The following is a 10,861-nucleotide window of genomic DNA, read 5'->3' as shown; positions in this document are numbered from 1 at the left end:
TCATTCGCTTCGCGAGAGGCGGCCAATGGGAGCGGAGGGGGGGCGGGGCTTGGCTGATTGGCAGCGCCCCGTGGGCGTGGCCCCGCAGCACCCCGCGGCGCGTATTGGAGGGGGGCGTGGTTAAAGGGGCGTGGCGCTTCGAGGCCACGCCCCCTCCCGTGACGTCACGGCGCGCACGGAGAAAACGCGGGAAACCAAAGAGGGAGCGGCTTTATTGAAACGGTAACGAACGGGGGGGGAGGGGCGGCACCCACGTGGTCGGGGGGGGAGGGGCAACACCCACGGGGCGGGGAAGGGCACCCATGGGTGCTGAGGGGGGAGGGGCAGCACCCACGGGGCGGGAAAGGGCACCCACAGGGTGGGGAAGGGCACCCATGGGTGCTGGGGGGGAGGGGCAGCACCCACGGGGTTGGGTTTTGGCACCTACGGGGTGGGGAAGGGCACCCACGCGTGCTGGGGGGTGGGGAGAGGCACCTATGGGGCGGGGACAGGCACCCACGGGGTGGGGAGGGGCACCCATGGGTGCTGGGGGGGGAGGGGCAGCACCCACAGGGTGGGGATTGGCAGCCATGGGTGCTGGGGGGCGGGGATGGGCACCCATGGGGCAGGGAGAGGCACCCACAGGGCAAGGGGAGGCACCCACGGGGTGGGGATTGGCACCCATGGGGCTGGGAAGGGCACCCACGGGGTGAGGAAGGGCACACATGGGTGCTGGGGGGGGAGGACAAGCACCCACGGGGCAGGGAAAGGCACCCCCAAAACTTATGGGGCAGGGACAGGCACCCACGGGGGCAGTGGGGTGGGGACGGGCACCCACGGGGGGGGACGGGCACCCACGGGGGGGGCGAGCACCCATGGGGGGCCGTGGGAGGGACCAGACCCCCCAGGGCCCCCCAAATCCCCTCTGTGGGGTCGGGGGGGACCCGGCGTCGGGCTCAGTGGCCAGCCCGGCCGAGGGAGCTGCGGGGAGAGGAGGAGGAAAATGAGGCAAAAAAAACCAAAACCCGATAAAAAACCCCAAAGCCCAGCAAAGAAAAACCAAAACCTAACAAAAAGACCCCAAAACCCCAATAAAAGACCCCAAACCCCAATAAAAGACCCCAAAACCCCAATAAAAGAACCCAAACCCCAATAAAAGACCGAAACCCCAATGAGAGACCAAAATGAGAGGCAAAAAAAAACAAAACCCGATAAAAAACCCCGAAGCCCAATAAATAAAACCCAAAACCCAATAAAAGACCCCAAAGCCCAATAGAAAACCCCAAAGCCCAATAAAAGACCCGAAAACCCAACAAATAAAACCCAAACCCAATAAGAGACCCCAATATCCAATAAATAAGACCCAACCCCCCCCCCAAAAAAACAAAATCCAGTAAGACTCCACAACCCAATAATAAACACCGAAAACCCAACGAGAGACCCAAAAACGCAGCGAAAATAGACAATAAAACCCAATGAAAGACCCGAAAACCCAATGAAAAAAACAATAAAACCCAACGAGAGACCCCAAAACCCAATGAGAAAAGCAATAAAACCCAATGAAAGACCCGAAAACCCAATGAAAAAAACACTGAAACCCAGCGAGAGACCCCAAAAACCCAATGAGAGACCCAAAAACCCAACGAGACCCCAAAACCCAATGAAAAGAACAATAAAACCCAACGAGAGACCCCAAAACCCAACGAGAGACCCGAAAACCCAACAAAACAAACCTAAAACCCTACAAAAATACCCCAACCCTACAAAAAAAAAACCAAAACCTACAAAAAAAAAACCCAAAACCCTATAAAAGGAAAAGAAAAGCCTATATAAAAAAAAAGCCTATAAACGCCCCCGAAACCCAATAAACGCCCCCGAAACCCAATAAACGCCCCTGAAACCCAATAAAAGACGCCGAAACCCAATAAAAGACGCCGAAACCCAATAAACATCCCTGAAACCCAATAAACGCCTCCAAAACCCAAGAAAAGACCCCGAAACACAGTAAATGCCCCCAAAACCCAATAAATGCCCCCCAAACCCAATGCCCCCAAAACCCAATAAACGCTCTCAAAACCCAATAAAAGACCCCAAAACCCAATAAACGCCCCTAAAACCCAATAAAAGACCCCGAAACCCAATAAACGCCCCCAAACCCAATAAAAGACCCCCAAACCGAATGAAAGACCCTGAAACCCAATAAACGCCCCCAGAACCCAATAAACGCCCCCAAAACCTAATAAACGCCCCCAAAACCCAATAAAAGGCCCCAAAACCCAATTAACGCCCCTAAAACCCAATAAAAGACCCCGAAACCCAATGAACACCCCCAAACGCAATAAAGGCCCCCAAAACCCAATAAACGCCACCAAAACCCAATTAAAGATTCCGAAACCCAATAAACGCCCCCAAAACCCAATAAACGATCCCGAAACGCAATAGAAGACCCCAAAACCCAGTAAAAGACTCCAAAACCCAATAAACGACCCCCAAAACCCCATAAAAGACCCCAAAACCCAATAAACGCCCCCAAAACTCGCCTGGCGCGGCGCTGCCGCTCGCCCTCGCCGTTGAGGGTCCTTATGGGGTCGGCGCCGTCCGTCCCCGCAGGCCGCCGCGGCCCCCGCTCGGCCAGGAAGGGGCGCAGGCTGCCCCGCACCGGGGACCCCCCCGCGCGCCCCGCCGTCAGGTTGAAGGGCCAGGGGGGCTCCGCTTCTTCCCTTAAAACTACGGGGCGGCCCCATAAAATAATGGGGTGGGGGGTGGGGACGACACAAAACCCCCCCCCCCCAACCCCGGTCCCGCGCCTTACAGTCGCGCTCCGGTAAGGAGTAGGGTTTGATCTCCTCCTCCGGGCGTTTTTGGGGTGGGCGGCGCTGGGGGGCTGCAAGGGGTAGGGTTATAGGGTGGGGGTGCCCCTATAACCCCCCTAAATCCCCTATAACCCCTAAATCCCCTATAACCCCCCCTAAATCCCCTATAACTCCTTAAATCCCGTACAACCCCCCTAAATCCCCATAACCCCTAAACCGCCCTAAATCCCCTACAACCCCTAAATCCCCTATAACCCCCCTAAATCCCCTACACCCCCCTAAATCCCCTACAACCCCTAAATCCCCTACAACCCCCTAAATCCCCTACACCCCCCTAAATCCCCTAAACCCCTCCCTAAGTCTCCTATAAGCCCTAAATCCCCTAAACCTCCCTAAATCCCCTACAACCCCTAAATCCCCTATAACCCCTAAATCCCCTAAACCCCCCTAAATCCCCTATAACCCCCCCTAAATCCCCTACAACCCCACCCCGCTCACCCGGCTGGTTGCTGAAGAAGCCCTCGAAGATGACGAAGTTGTTCACCTAAACGGGAAAAAGGGGGACGTGGGGGCGGCGATCCCAAAAAAATTAATAGGGTTTTTCCCCCCACCCCCGGGGCGGTTTCGGAGCTCTGCACCCCCATGGGGCAGAATTTGTGGGTTTTTACCCCCCAAAAAAACAACCCCAAGGGGTCCTTGTGGGGTTCGGGACCATACGGGGGCGAAGTTTGGGGGTTTTTGTCCCGTTTTGGGGTCGGCCCTATAAAGGGGGGCAAATCTCGGAGGAGTTTACCCCTCTTTGGGGTCAAATTTTGGGGCATTTGCCCCTTTTTGGGGTCAAATCTTGGTGTGTTTGCCCCTTTTGGGGGCATTTTCTGGGATATTTGGGGGTGTGAGGCCAGCCTTTGGGGCTTTTTGGGGGTGAATCCTATAACTTTACCCCAAATAAATGAAGCCTTGAAGCCGTTTTCTCCTCTTTGGGGTATAATCAGGGACCAATACCCCTTTGGGGGGCAAATTTTGGAGTGAGTTACTCCTTTTGGGGCATTTTCAGGGATTTTTGGGGATGAAAGGCCAGGATTTGGGTTTTTTGGGGACATTTTTAGGGATTTTTTGGGGTGTGAGGCCAGCCTTTGGGGCTTTTTGGGGCGAATCCTACAACTTTACCCCAAATAAATGAAGCCTTGAAGCCGTTTTCTCCTCTTTGGGGTATAATCAGGGACCAATACCCCTTTTGGGGGCAAATTTTGGAGTCATTTACTCCATTTTGGGGCATTTTCAGGGATTTTGGGGGTGAAAGGCCAGGATTTGGGTTTTTTGGGAGCATTTTTAGGGATTTTTTGGGGTGTGAGGCCAGCCTTTGGGGCTTTTTGGGGCGAATCCTATAACTTTACCCCAAATAAATGAAGCCTTGAAGCTGTTTGCTCCCCTTTGGGGTATAATCAGGGACCAATACCCCTTTGGGGGCAAATTTTGGAGTCATTTACTCCTTTTTGGGGCATTTTCAGGGATTTTTTGGGGCGCGAGGGGCCAAGCTTTGGGGGCTTTTTGGGGCGAATCCTATAACTTTACCCCAAATAAACGAAGCTTTGAAGCTGTTTGCTGCTCTCTGGGGCGTTATCAGGGACAAAGAGCCCCCCCGAAAAAGAACGTGGGGAGGGGAAAGAGCCCCGAAAAGATGAAGGGGGGGGGGTCGGGGACCCCAAAAAGGGTTATGGGGTTGGGGGCTGACCCCAAACGCACCTGCGGGATGGGGTGGCAGAGGCCGTAGTGCTTGCGCAGGAAGGCGAGCAGCTTCTCCGAGGGGCGGTCGACGGCCAGGCGCCACGGCTCCAGCCGCTCGCTCTGACCCGGGGGGGGGGGACAGTTTTGGGACCCCCCCACGGGGCGTTTTGGGGTCCCCCCCGGGGCGTTTTGGGGCCCCCCCGGGGATTTTGGGGCTCCCTGGGGTCATTTTTGGGGCCCTTTGGGTCGTTTTTGGGGCCCTTTGGGTCGGGGCCCTCTCTGTCACTTTTGGGGCCCCCCCCGGTCATTTATGGCCCCCCCCGGGTCATTTTTAGCCCCCCCCCCCCCCCCGATCATTTTTGCCCCCCCCCGGATCATTTTTGGGCTCCTTGGGTCATTTTTGGGGCCCCCTGGGTCAATTTTGCCCCCCCCCCGGGTTCATTTTGGCTCACTTTTGAGCCCCCTCGGGTTATTTTCAAGCCCCTCCAGGTCCCTTTTCCCCGGGTCATTTTGTCCCCCCCAGGGTCACTTTTGCCCCCCCCGTGTCCTTTTCAGCCCCCCCCCCCGTGTCATTTTGTCATTTTGGGCCCCCTTGGGTCATTTTGGGCTCACTTTTGAGCCCCCTCGGGTTATTTTCAAGCCCCTCCAGGTCCCTTTCCCCCCCCGCCCCGGGTCATTTTGTCACTTTTGCCCCCCCAGGGTCATTTTTGCCCCCCCCCGGGTCACTTTTGCCCCTCCCCGGTCATTTTGCCCCCCCCCAAGGCCATTTTGGGCCCCCTTGGGTCATTTTGGGCTCACTTTTGAGCCCCCTCGGGTTATTTTCAAGCCCCTCCAGGTCCCGCCCCCCCCCCCGGGGCCTTTTGCCCCCCCCCCCGGGTCATTTTGCCCCCCCCGGATCATTTTTGGGGCCCCCCAGGTCACTTTTGCCCCCCCCGGCTCATTTTTGCCCCCCCCCAGGGTCATTTTGGGCTCACTTTTGAGCCCCCTCGGGTTATTTTCAAGCCCCTCCAGGTCCCTTTCCCCCCCCCCGGGGCCTTTTGCCCCCCTCCCGGGTCATTTTGCCCCCCCCCGGGTCATTTTTGCCCCCCCCCGGGTCATTTTTGTCCCCCCCCCGGGCACCTTCAGCATGTGCTGGAAGAGCTCCCTGCCGTAGCCGTGCCGCTGCAGCGACTCGTGGACGTAGAAGTCGAGGACGCAGAGCGGCTCCGCTTCGTTGTGCGCCCCGCTGTGGTCCTGGGGGGGGGGTCCACAGCCACGTGGGGGGGGGGCACGGCCATAAGGGGGGGGGCACGGCCATATAAGGGGGCTATACGGCCATATACGGGGGGATACGACCCCAAAACCCCCCCAAAAAAACTCACCAGGAGGAAGAGTTTCTTGTAGCCCACCTTGAGGAACCCGATCACCGCCGCTTTGGTGGTCCTGGGGGGGGGGGGGTTAAAAGGGGTCGGGGGGGGCAAAAAGGGATCGGGGGGGGCAAAAAGGGGTCGGGGGGGTTGCTGAGCCCCCTCCCCATAAAGGGGGGGGGACGTTGCCCCCGCTCACCCCCGTCCGTCGGCGTCCCGCAGGATGTAGAGGACGTGGCGGTTGGTCTCCATGCGCGCCGCGCTGGTGACGGGGGCCGGCAGCCCTTGAGCCTGCGGGGGGGGGACAAAAAATAAAAGGGGGGGGGGGGGGGGCAACGTTATGACCCGATTTTGCCTTTTTTTGCCCCGTTTTTATTCCCCCCCCCCCCCGCCCCAGTACCTTGGCGGAGGCTTTGCCCAGCTCGTCGATCACCGTCCGCAGCTGCTGCTCCAGGTCCCCCCTGCGGCATTTGGGGGGGGGGGGGGGTCAGTGGGCGGCCATGGTGGCTACCCAGCATGCACCGGGGGGAGGCCAGAGAGCCTTCATCCTTCCCAGAATGCACTGGGGGGAGGCCAACAGGCCTCCACTTTTCCCAGAATGCACCGGGGTGAGGACAACAGGCCTCCGTCCTTCCCACAATGCACCGGGATGAGGCCAGTGGGCCTCCATCCTTCCCAGAATGCCCTGGGGTGAGGCCAACTGGCCTCCATCTTTCCCACAATGCCTTGGGGCAAGGCCTATGGGCTTCCATCGTTCCCATAATGCACCGGGGTGAGGCCAACAGGCCTCCATCCTTCCCAGAACGCCTTCTGGAGGGCCAGTGGGGGCCTCCATGTTTCCCAGAATGCCTTGGGGTAAGGCCACTGGGCCTCCATCCTTCCCAGCATGCCCTGGGGTGAGGCCAGTGGGCCTCCGTCCTTCCCATAATGCACTGGGGTGATGCCAATGGGCCTTCACTTTTCCCATAATACCCCGGGGTGAGGCCAACAGGCCTCCATCCTTCCCAGAATTCACCAGGGTGAGGCCAACAGGCCTCCATTATTCCCAGAATGCACTGGGGTGAGGCCAAGGGGCCTCCATCTTTCCCATAATGGTCCAGGGTGATGCCAACAGGCCTCTCTTCCTCCCAGAACGCACTGGGGCAGGGCCAATGGGCCTCCATCCTTCCCACGATGCCTTGGGGCAAGGCCTATGGGCCTCCACTTTTCCCAGAATTCACCAGGGTGAGGCCAACAGGCCTCCATCCTTCCCAGAATTCCTTTGGAAGGGCCAATGGGGCCTCCATCTTTCCCACAATGCACTGGGGTGAGGCCAATGGGCCTCCATCCTTCCCAGAATGCACTGGGGCAAGGCCAATGGGTCTTCACTTTTCCCAGAATGCACCAGGGCGAGGCCAACGGGCCTCCACTCTTCACAGAATGCCCTGGGGCAGTGCCAACAGGCCTCCATTGTTCCCAGAATGCACTGGGGTGAGGCCAACAGGCCTCCATCCTTCCCAGAATGCCTTCAGGAGGGCCAATGGGGGCCTCCATGTTTCCCAGAATGCTTTGTGGTGAGGCCAACAGGCCTCCATCCTTCCCAGAATGCCCTGGGGTGAGGCCAATGGGCCTCCATGTTTCCCAGAATGCCCTGGGGTGAGGCCAACAGGCCTCCATTCCTCCCAGAATGCACTGGGGCAGGGCCAATGGGCCTCCATTGTTCCCAGAATGCTTTGTGGTGAGGCCAACGGGCCTCCATCCTTCCCAGAATGCCTTCGGGAGGGCCAATGGGGGCCTCCATGTTTCCCAGAATGCCTTGGGGCGAGGCCAACGGGCCTCCATCCTTCCCAGAATGCCCTGGGGTGAGGCCAATGGGTCTCCACCCTTCCCAGCATGCCCCGCAGCCAGCCCCCGTTAACCGCCCTGGCCCGTTGCTCCTTTCCCAGCATGCCCCTGGCCTCCACCCCCCCCCTTTTCCCAGCATGCACCGGGCGGGCCCAGACCAGGCCCGAGCCTAAGGCCTAGGCCCACGGCCCGGTACCGATGGGCGGGCCCGCGGCGCCCGGCGGGCCGCAGGTGCTGGTCCACCACGGAGACGCGCTCGCCCAGCACGGCCGCCACGTCGAACGGGAACTCCATGGCCCCGCCGCCGCCGCCGGGCCTGGCCCCGGGCCTCGTCGGTGCTGCCGCCGCCGCCGCCAGGCCCGGCCGGCGCCAGGCCCGGCCCTTAGCAACCGCCCTTAGCAACGGGCCACGCCCACCCCCCCGGGCCGCTGGGCCAACCGCAGCCCACCCCTCGCAAGGGAAGCCCCGCCCCTTAGCAACCAGCTCCCGCCCCTTAGCAACCCTTAGCAACCAAGTCCCGCCCCTTAGCAACCACCCCGGCCCCCTAGCAACCCTTTACCAATAAGCTCCCGCCCCTTAGCAACCCCTTAGCAACAAGCCCCGCCCCCAGCAACCACCCGCCCCCTAGCAACCCTTTACCGATAAGCCCCGCCCCTTAGCAACCACCCCGGCCCCTTAGCAACCAAATCCCGCCCCTTAGCAACCATCCCCGGCCCCCTAGCAGTCCTTTACCAATAAGCCCCGCCCCTTAGCAACCTTCACCCAAACCCCGCCCCTAGCAACAAGCCCCACCCCTAGCAACCCCACCAACCAATCCACGCCCCCTAACCACCCCTTTCCAACCAATCCACGCCCCCTAGCAACCTTTCCACCAAGCCCCGCCCCTAGCAACCCCTCCCCAACCAATCCCCGCCCCTAGCATCAAGCCCCGCCCCCTAGCAACCCCTTAGCAACAAGCCCCGCCCCCTTAGCTCCCCGACGAAGAAGACGGCCGCCATTTTGTGAGCGCGGCCGCCATTTTGTGCGCCCGGCCGCCATTTTGTGCCCTGTTTCCCCTCGCTCCTGCCAACAAAGGAGCGCACTCAGCGGGGCGGCAGCCGCTTTATTCCCCCCTCCGAGCCCTTCACTGAGCCTCGGGGGCTCCTCCCGGGGCCGGGCCGCCCTCCTCCTGCCGGAGGTAGTCCTTGTAGAGACGCCTGAGGCGGGCGACGGCGTCGGGGGGCGGCTGCTGCCAGTCGTACCACGGGTACCAGGCGCGGCCGGCCGTCAGCTGCGGGGCCGGCGGCGTCTTCCCCACGGCCGGGGGCCGGGCGGCGAAGTCGTCCTGAGGCACCGGCACGAAGGGGATGCGCAGCCACAGCAGGCCTGCGAGGAGAAGTGGGGTTAAAGGCCTCGGGAGGGCACCCATGGGTGCTGGCACCTTCGGGTGCTGTCCCTCGGGGGTGCCGTGCCTCACCGTGGTCCTGTGCCTGCGCGATGGCCTTCAGCAAGAGCTTGTGCTGCTTCATGCAGACCCCTGGGGAGGGAAGCGGAGGGGTAACGGGTGTCCGAGGCCGTCAGGGCGTCCCCGCAGCACCCACGGGTGCCGCCTCACCTGTGTGGGTGGGGTGGAAGATGGAGCCCGAGTGGGGGCAGATGAACTGGTCCAGGAGCTTCACGTTCTGCGGGGAGGGAGAGAGGAAGAGGAGGATGAGAGGGGAAGAAAGAGGAGGGGGAGAGGGGGAGGAAGGGGTAAGGGGGTTCCCCCCGCTCCCAAATTCCCTTAAATCTCACCCGAAAATCCACGAAGAGGTGGCGGTCCCGGCAGATGGGGCACGGGTTCCCCACCCGCTTCCCCTTGCGCTGGGAGGAGAAAACGCCAGGAATTGCCCCCAGTTCCTGCCCAGTGTCCCCCAGTTCCTTCCCAATGTCCCCCAGTGCCCTTCCAGTTCCCCCCAGTTCTCTCCCAGTGTCCCCCAGTTCCCCCCACGTCCCTCCCAATGCCTCCCAGGTCCCCTTTAGTGTCCCCCACTGTCCCCCAGGTCCCCCCAATTCCTCCCAGGTCCCCGCCCAATTCCCCCCAGGTCCTTCCCAGAGTCCCCCAGCCCCCTCCCAGTCCTTCCCAGTCATCCCAGTCCCTCCCAGTCCCCCCCCCACTCACCAGACAGGCCTTCCGGGTGTGCCGGGGCGGGACGGCGCCCTTGTGGTGGCGCCGGTAGCCGAACCAGACGGGTTTGTCCCCATACGCCTCCTGGTACTCTGCGGGGGAGGGGGCAGAGGACCTCAGATCGGGGTCACCCCAACATTGGGGACACCCCAAAATTGGGGAAACCCCCCCTAAAATTTGGGGGAAGACCCCAAAATTTAGGGACAGCCCCCCGTACCTGCGCTCTCCAGGTACTCCCAGGGCTTCTCCTTGTAGGGTGACGGGGGCTCAGAGGGCTTGGGGGGCGCCTCGGCGCTGCAGGGCCTCGACGGGGGGACACCGGGGACACCCTGGGGACATGGGAGGGGGGGGCCGTGACGTCATGGGGGGGCACCCTAAGGTGGTGGTGACGTCATGGGGGGGGCACCCTAGGGTGGCGGTGACGTCACGGGGCAGGGGGGCATTTTAGGGCTGTGACGTCGTGGGACTTGCTGGGGGACGACGGCGGTGACTTCAGAAGCCCCCGTGTGACGTCACGCGGGGCGCGCGATGACGTCAGCAAGCCCTGGTGACATCATAACACCCGCTGAGACATCATAACGCCCGCTGTGACATAACCACGCCCACTCTGACGTCACCACGCCCCCCTCAGCCTCCCTCCACCTTAGCAAACCCGGTCAAATAAATAAATAGATAAATAAACAAGCAAATAAACAAGAGATGATGTAACCCCGCCGCTGACGTCACGCGGCCCGGGCGGGGCCCGCCGCGTGACGTCACGGCCGCACGTGGGCAGCGCGCTGACGCCACATCCGCGGCCCCCGCGGCCCCCCCCGGCCCCGTGAAGCCCCGGGGCCCCCTCCCCGGTCCCCCCCCGGCCTCACCTGGCCCCACAGCGGCCGCCCCGGTCCCCGCAGGGCCCCCGCCGCCGCCCGCAGCAGCGCCAGGCCCCCGCCCAGCGCCATCTTGCCGCCGCCGCGCGCATGCGCAGGGCGCGGCGAGGGAGGGGCGTGGGGGCCGCCATTTTGTTGTACGGCAAGGTTGAAAGT

At 61.4% G+C, this 10,861-nt stretch overlaps 2 protein-coding genes across 6 annotated transcripts; both read right to left on the bottom strand.

The window, feature by feature from the left end:
* Positions 1-196: 196 nt before the first annotated feature.
* Positions 197-8,132, bottom strand: ATAT1 (alpha tubulin acetyltransferase 1). 3 transcript variants are annotated; one of them, XM_066986763.1, is made up of 10 exons: positions 7,884-8,099; positions 6,264-6,324; positions 6,063-6,154; positions 5,879-5,939; positions 5,637-5,750; positions 4,536-4,637; positions 3,291-3,336; positions 2,792-2,863; positions 2,520-2,706; positions 799-960 (listed from the first exon to the last, which is right to left on the bottom strand). In XM_066986763.1, the coding sequence occupies exons 1-10, from the start codon at positions 7,979-7,981 to the stop codon at positions 936-938; spliced, it is 858 nt and encodes a 285-aa protein (XP_066842864.1). In that variant the 5' UTR covers positions 7,982-8,099; the 3' UTR covers positions 799-935. The 3 variants fall into 3 exon arrangements, with proteins under 3 accessions (XP_066842863.1, XP_066842864.1, XP_066842865.1); XM_066986764.1 differs by lacking the exon at positions 2,792-2,863 and having other exon boundaries at positions 7,884-8,101; XM_066986762.1 differs by lacking the exons at positions 2,520-2,706; positions 2,792-2,863 and having other exon boundaries at positions 197-960; positions 7,884-8,132.
* Positions 8,133-8,769: 637 nt separating this feature from the next.
* Positions 8,770-10,854, bottom strand: MRPS18B (mitochondrial ribosomal protein S18B). 3 transcript variants are annotated; one of them, XM_066986833.1, is made up of 7 exons: positions 10,697-10,854; positions 10,051-10,162; positions 9,828-9,925; positions 9,461-9,529; positions 9,282-9,348; positions 9,144-9,203; positions 8,770-9,052 (listed from the first exon to the last, which is right to left on the bottom strand). In XM_066986833.1, exons 1-7 carry the CDS (start codon positions 10,775-10,777, stop codon positions 8,811-8,813), a joined length of 729 nt encoding a protein of 242 aa, XP_066842934.1. In that variant the 5' UTR covers positions 10,778-10,854; the 3' UTR covers positions 8,770-8,810. The 3 variants fall into 3 exon arrangements, with proteins under 3 accessions (XP_066842934.1, XP_066842935.1, XP_066842936.1); XM_066986834.1 differs by having other exon boundaries at positions 10,051-10,153; positions 10,697-10,833; XM_066986835.1 differs by lacking the exon at positions 9,461-9,529.
* Positions 10,855-10,861: the final 7 nt, after the last annotated feature.

This window comes from Anser cygnoides, chromosome 35 (genome assembly GCF_040182565.1).
Source record: "Anser cygnoides isolate HZ-2024a breed goose chromosome 35, Taihu_goose_T2T_genome, whole genome shotgun sequence".
NCBI classification, from domain to species: Eukaryota; Metazoa; Chordata; class Aves; order Anseriformes; family Anatidae; genus Anser; species Anser cygnoides.
This window is presented reverse-complemented; position numbering and strand designations above follow the sequence as displayed.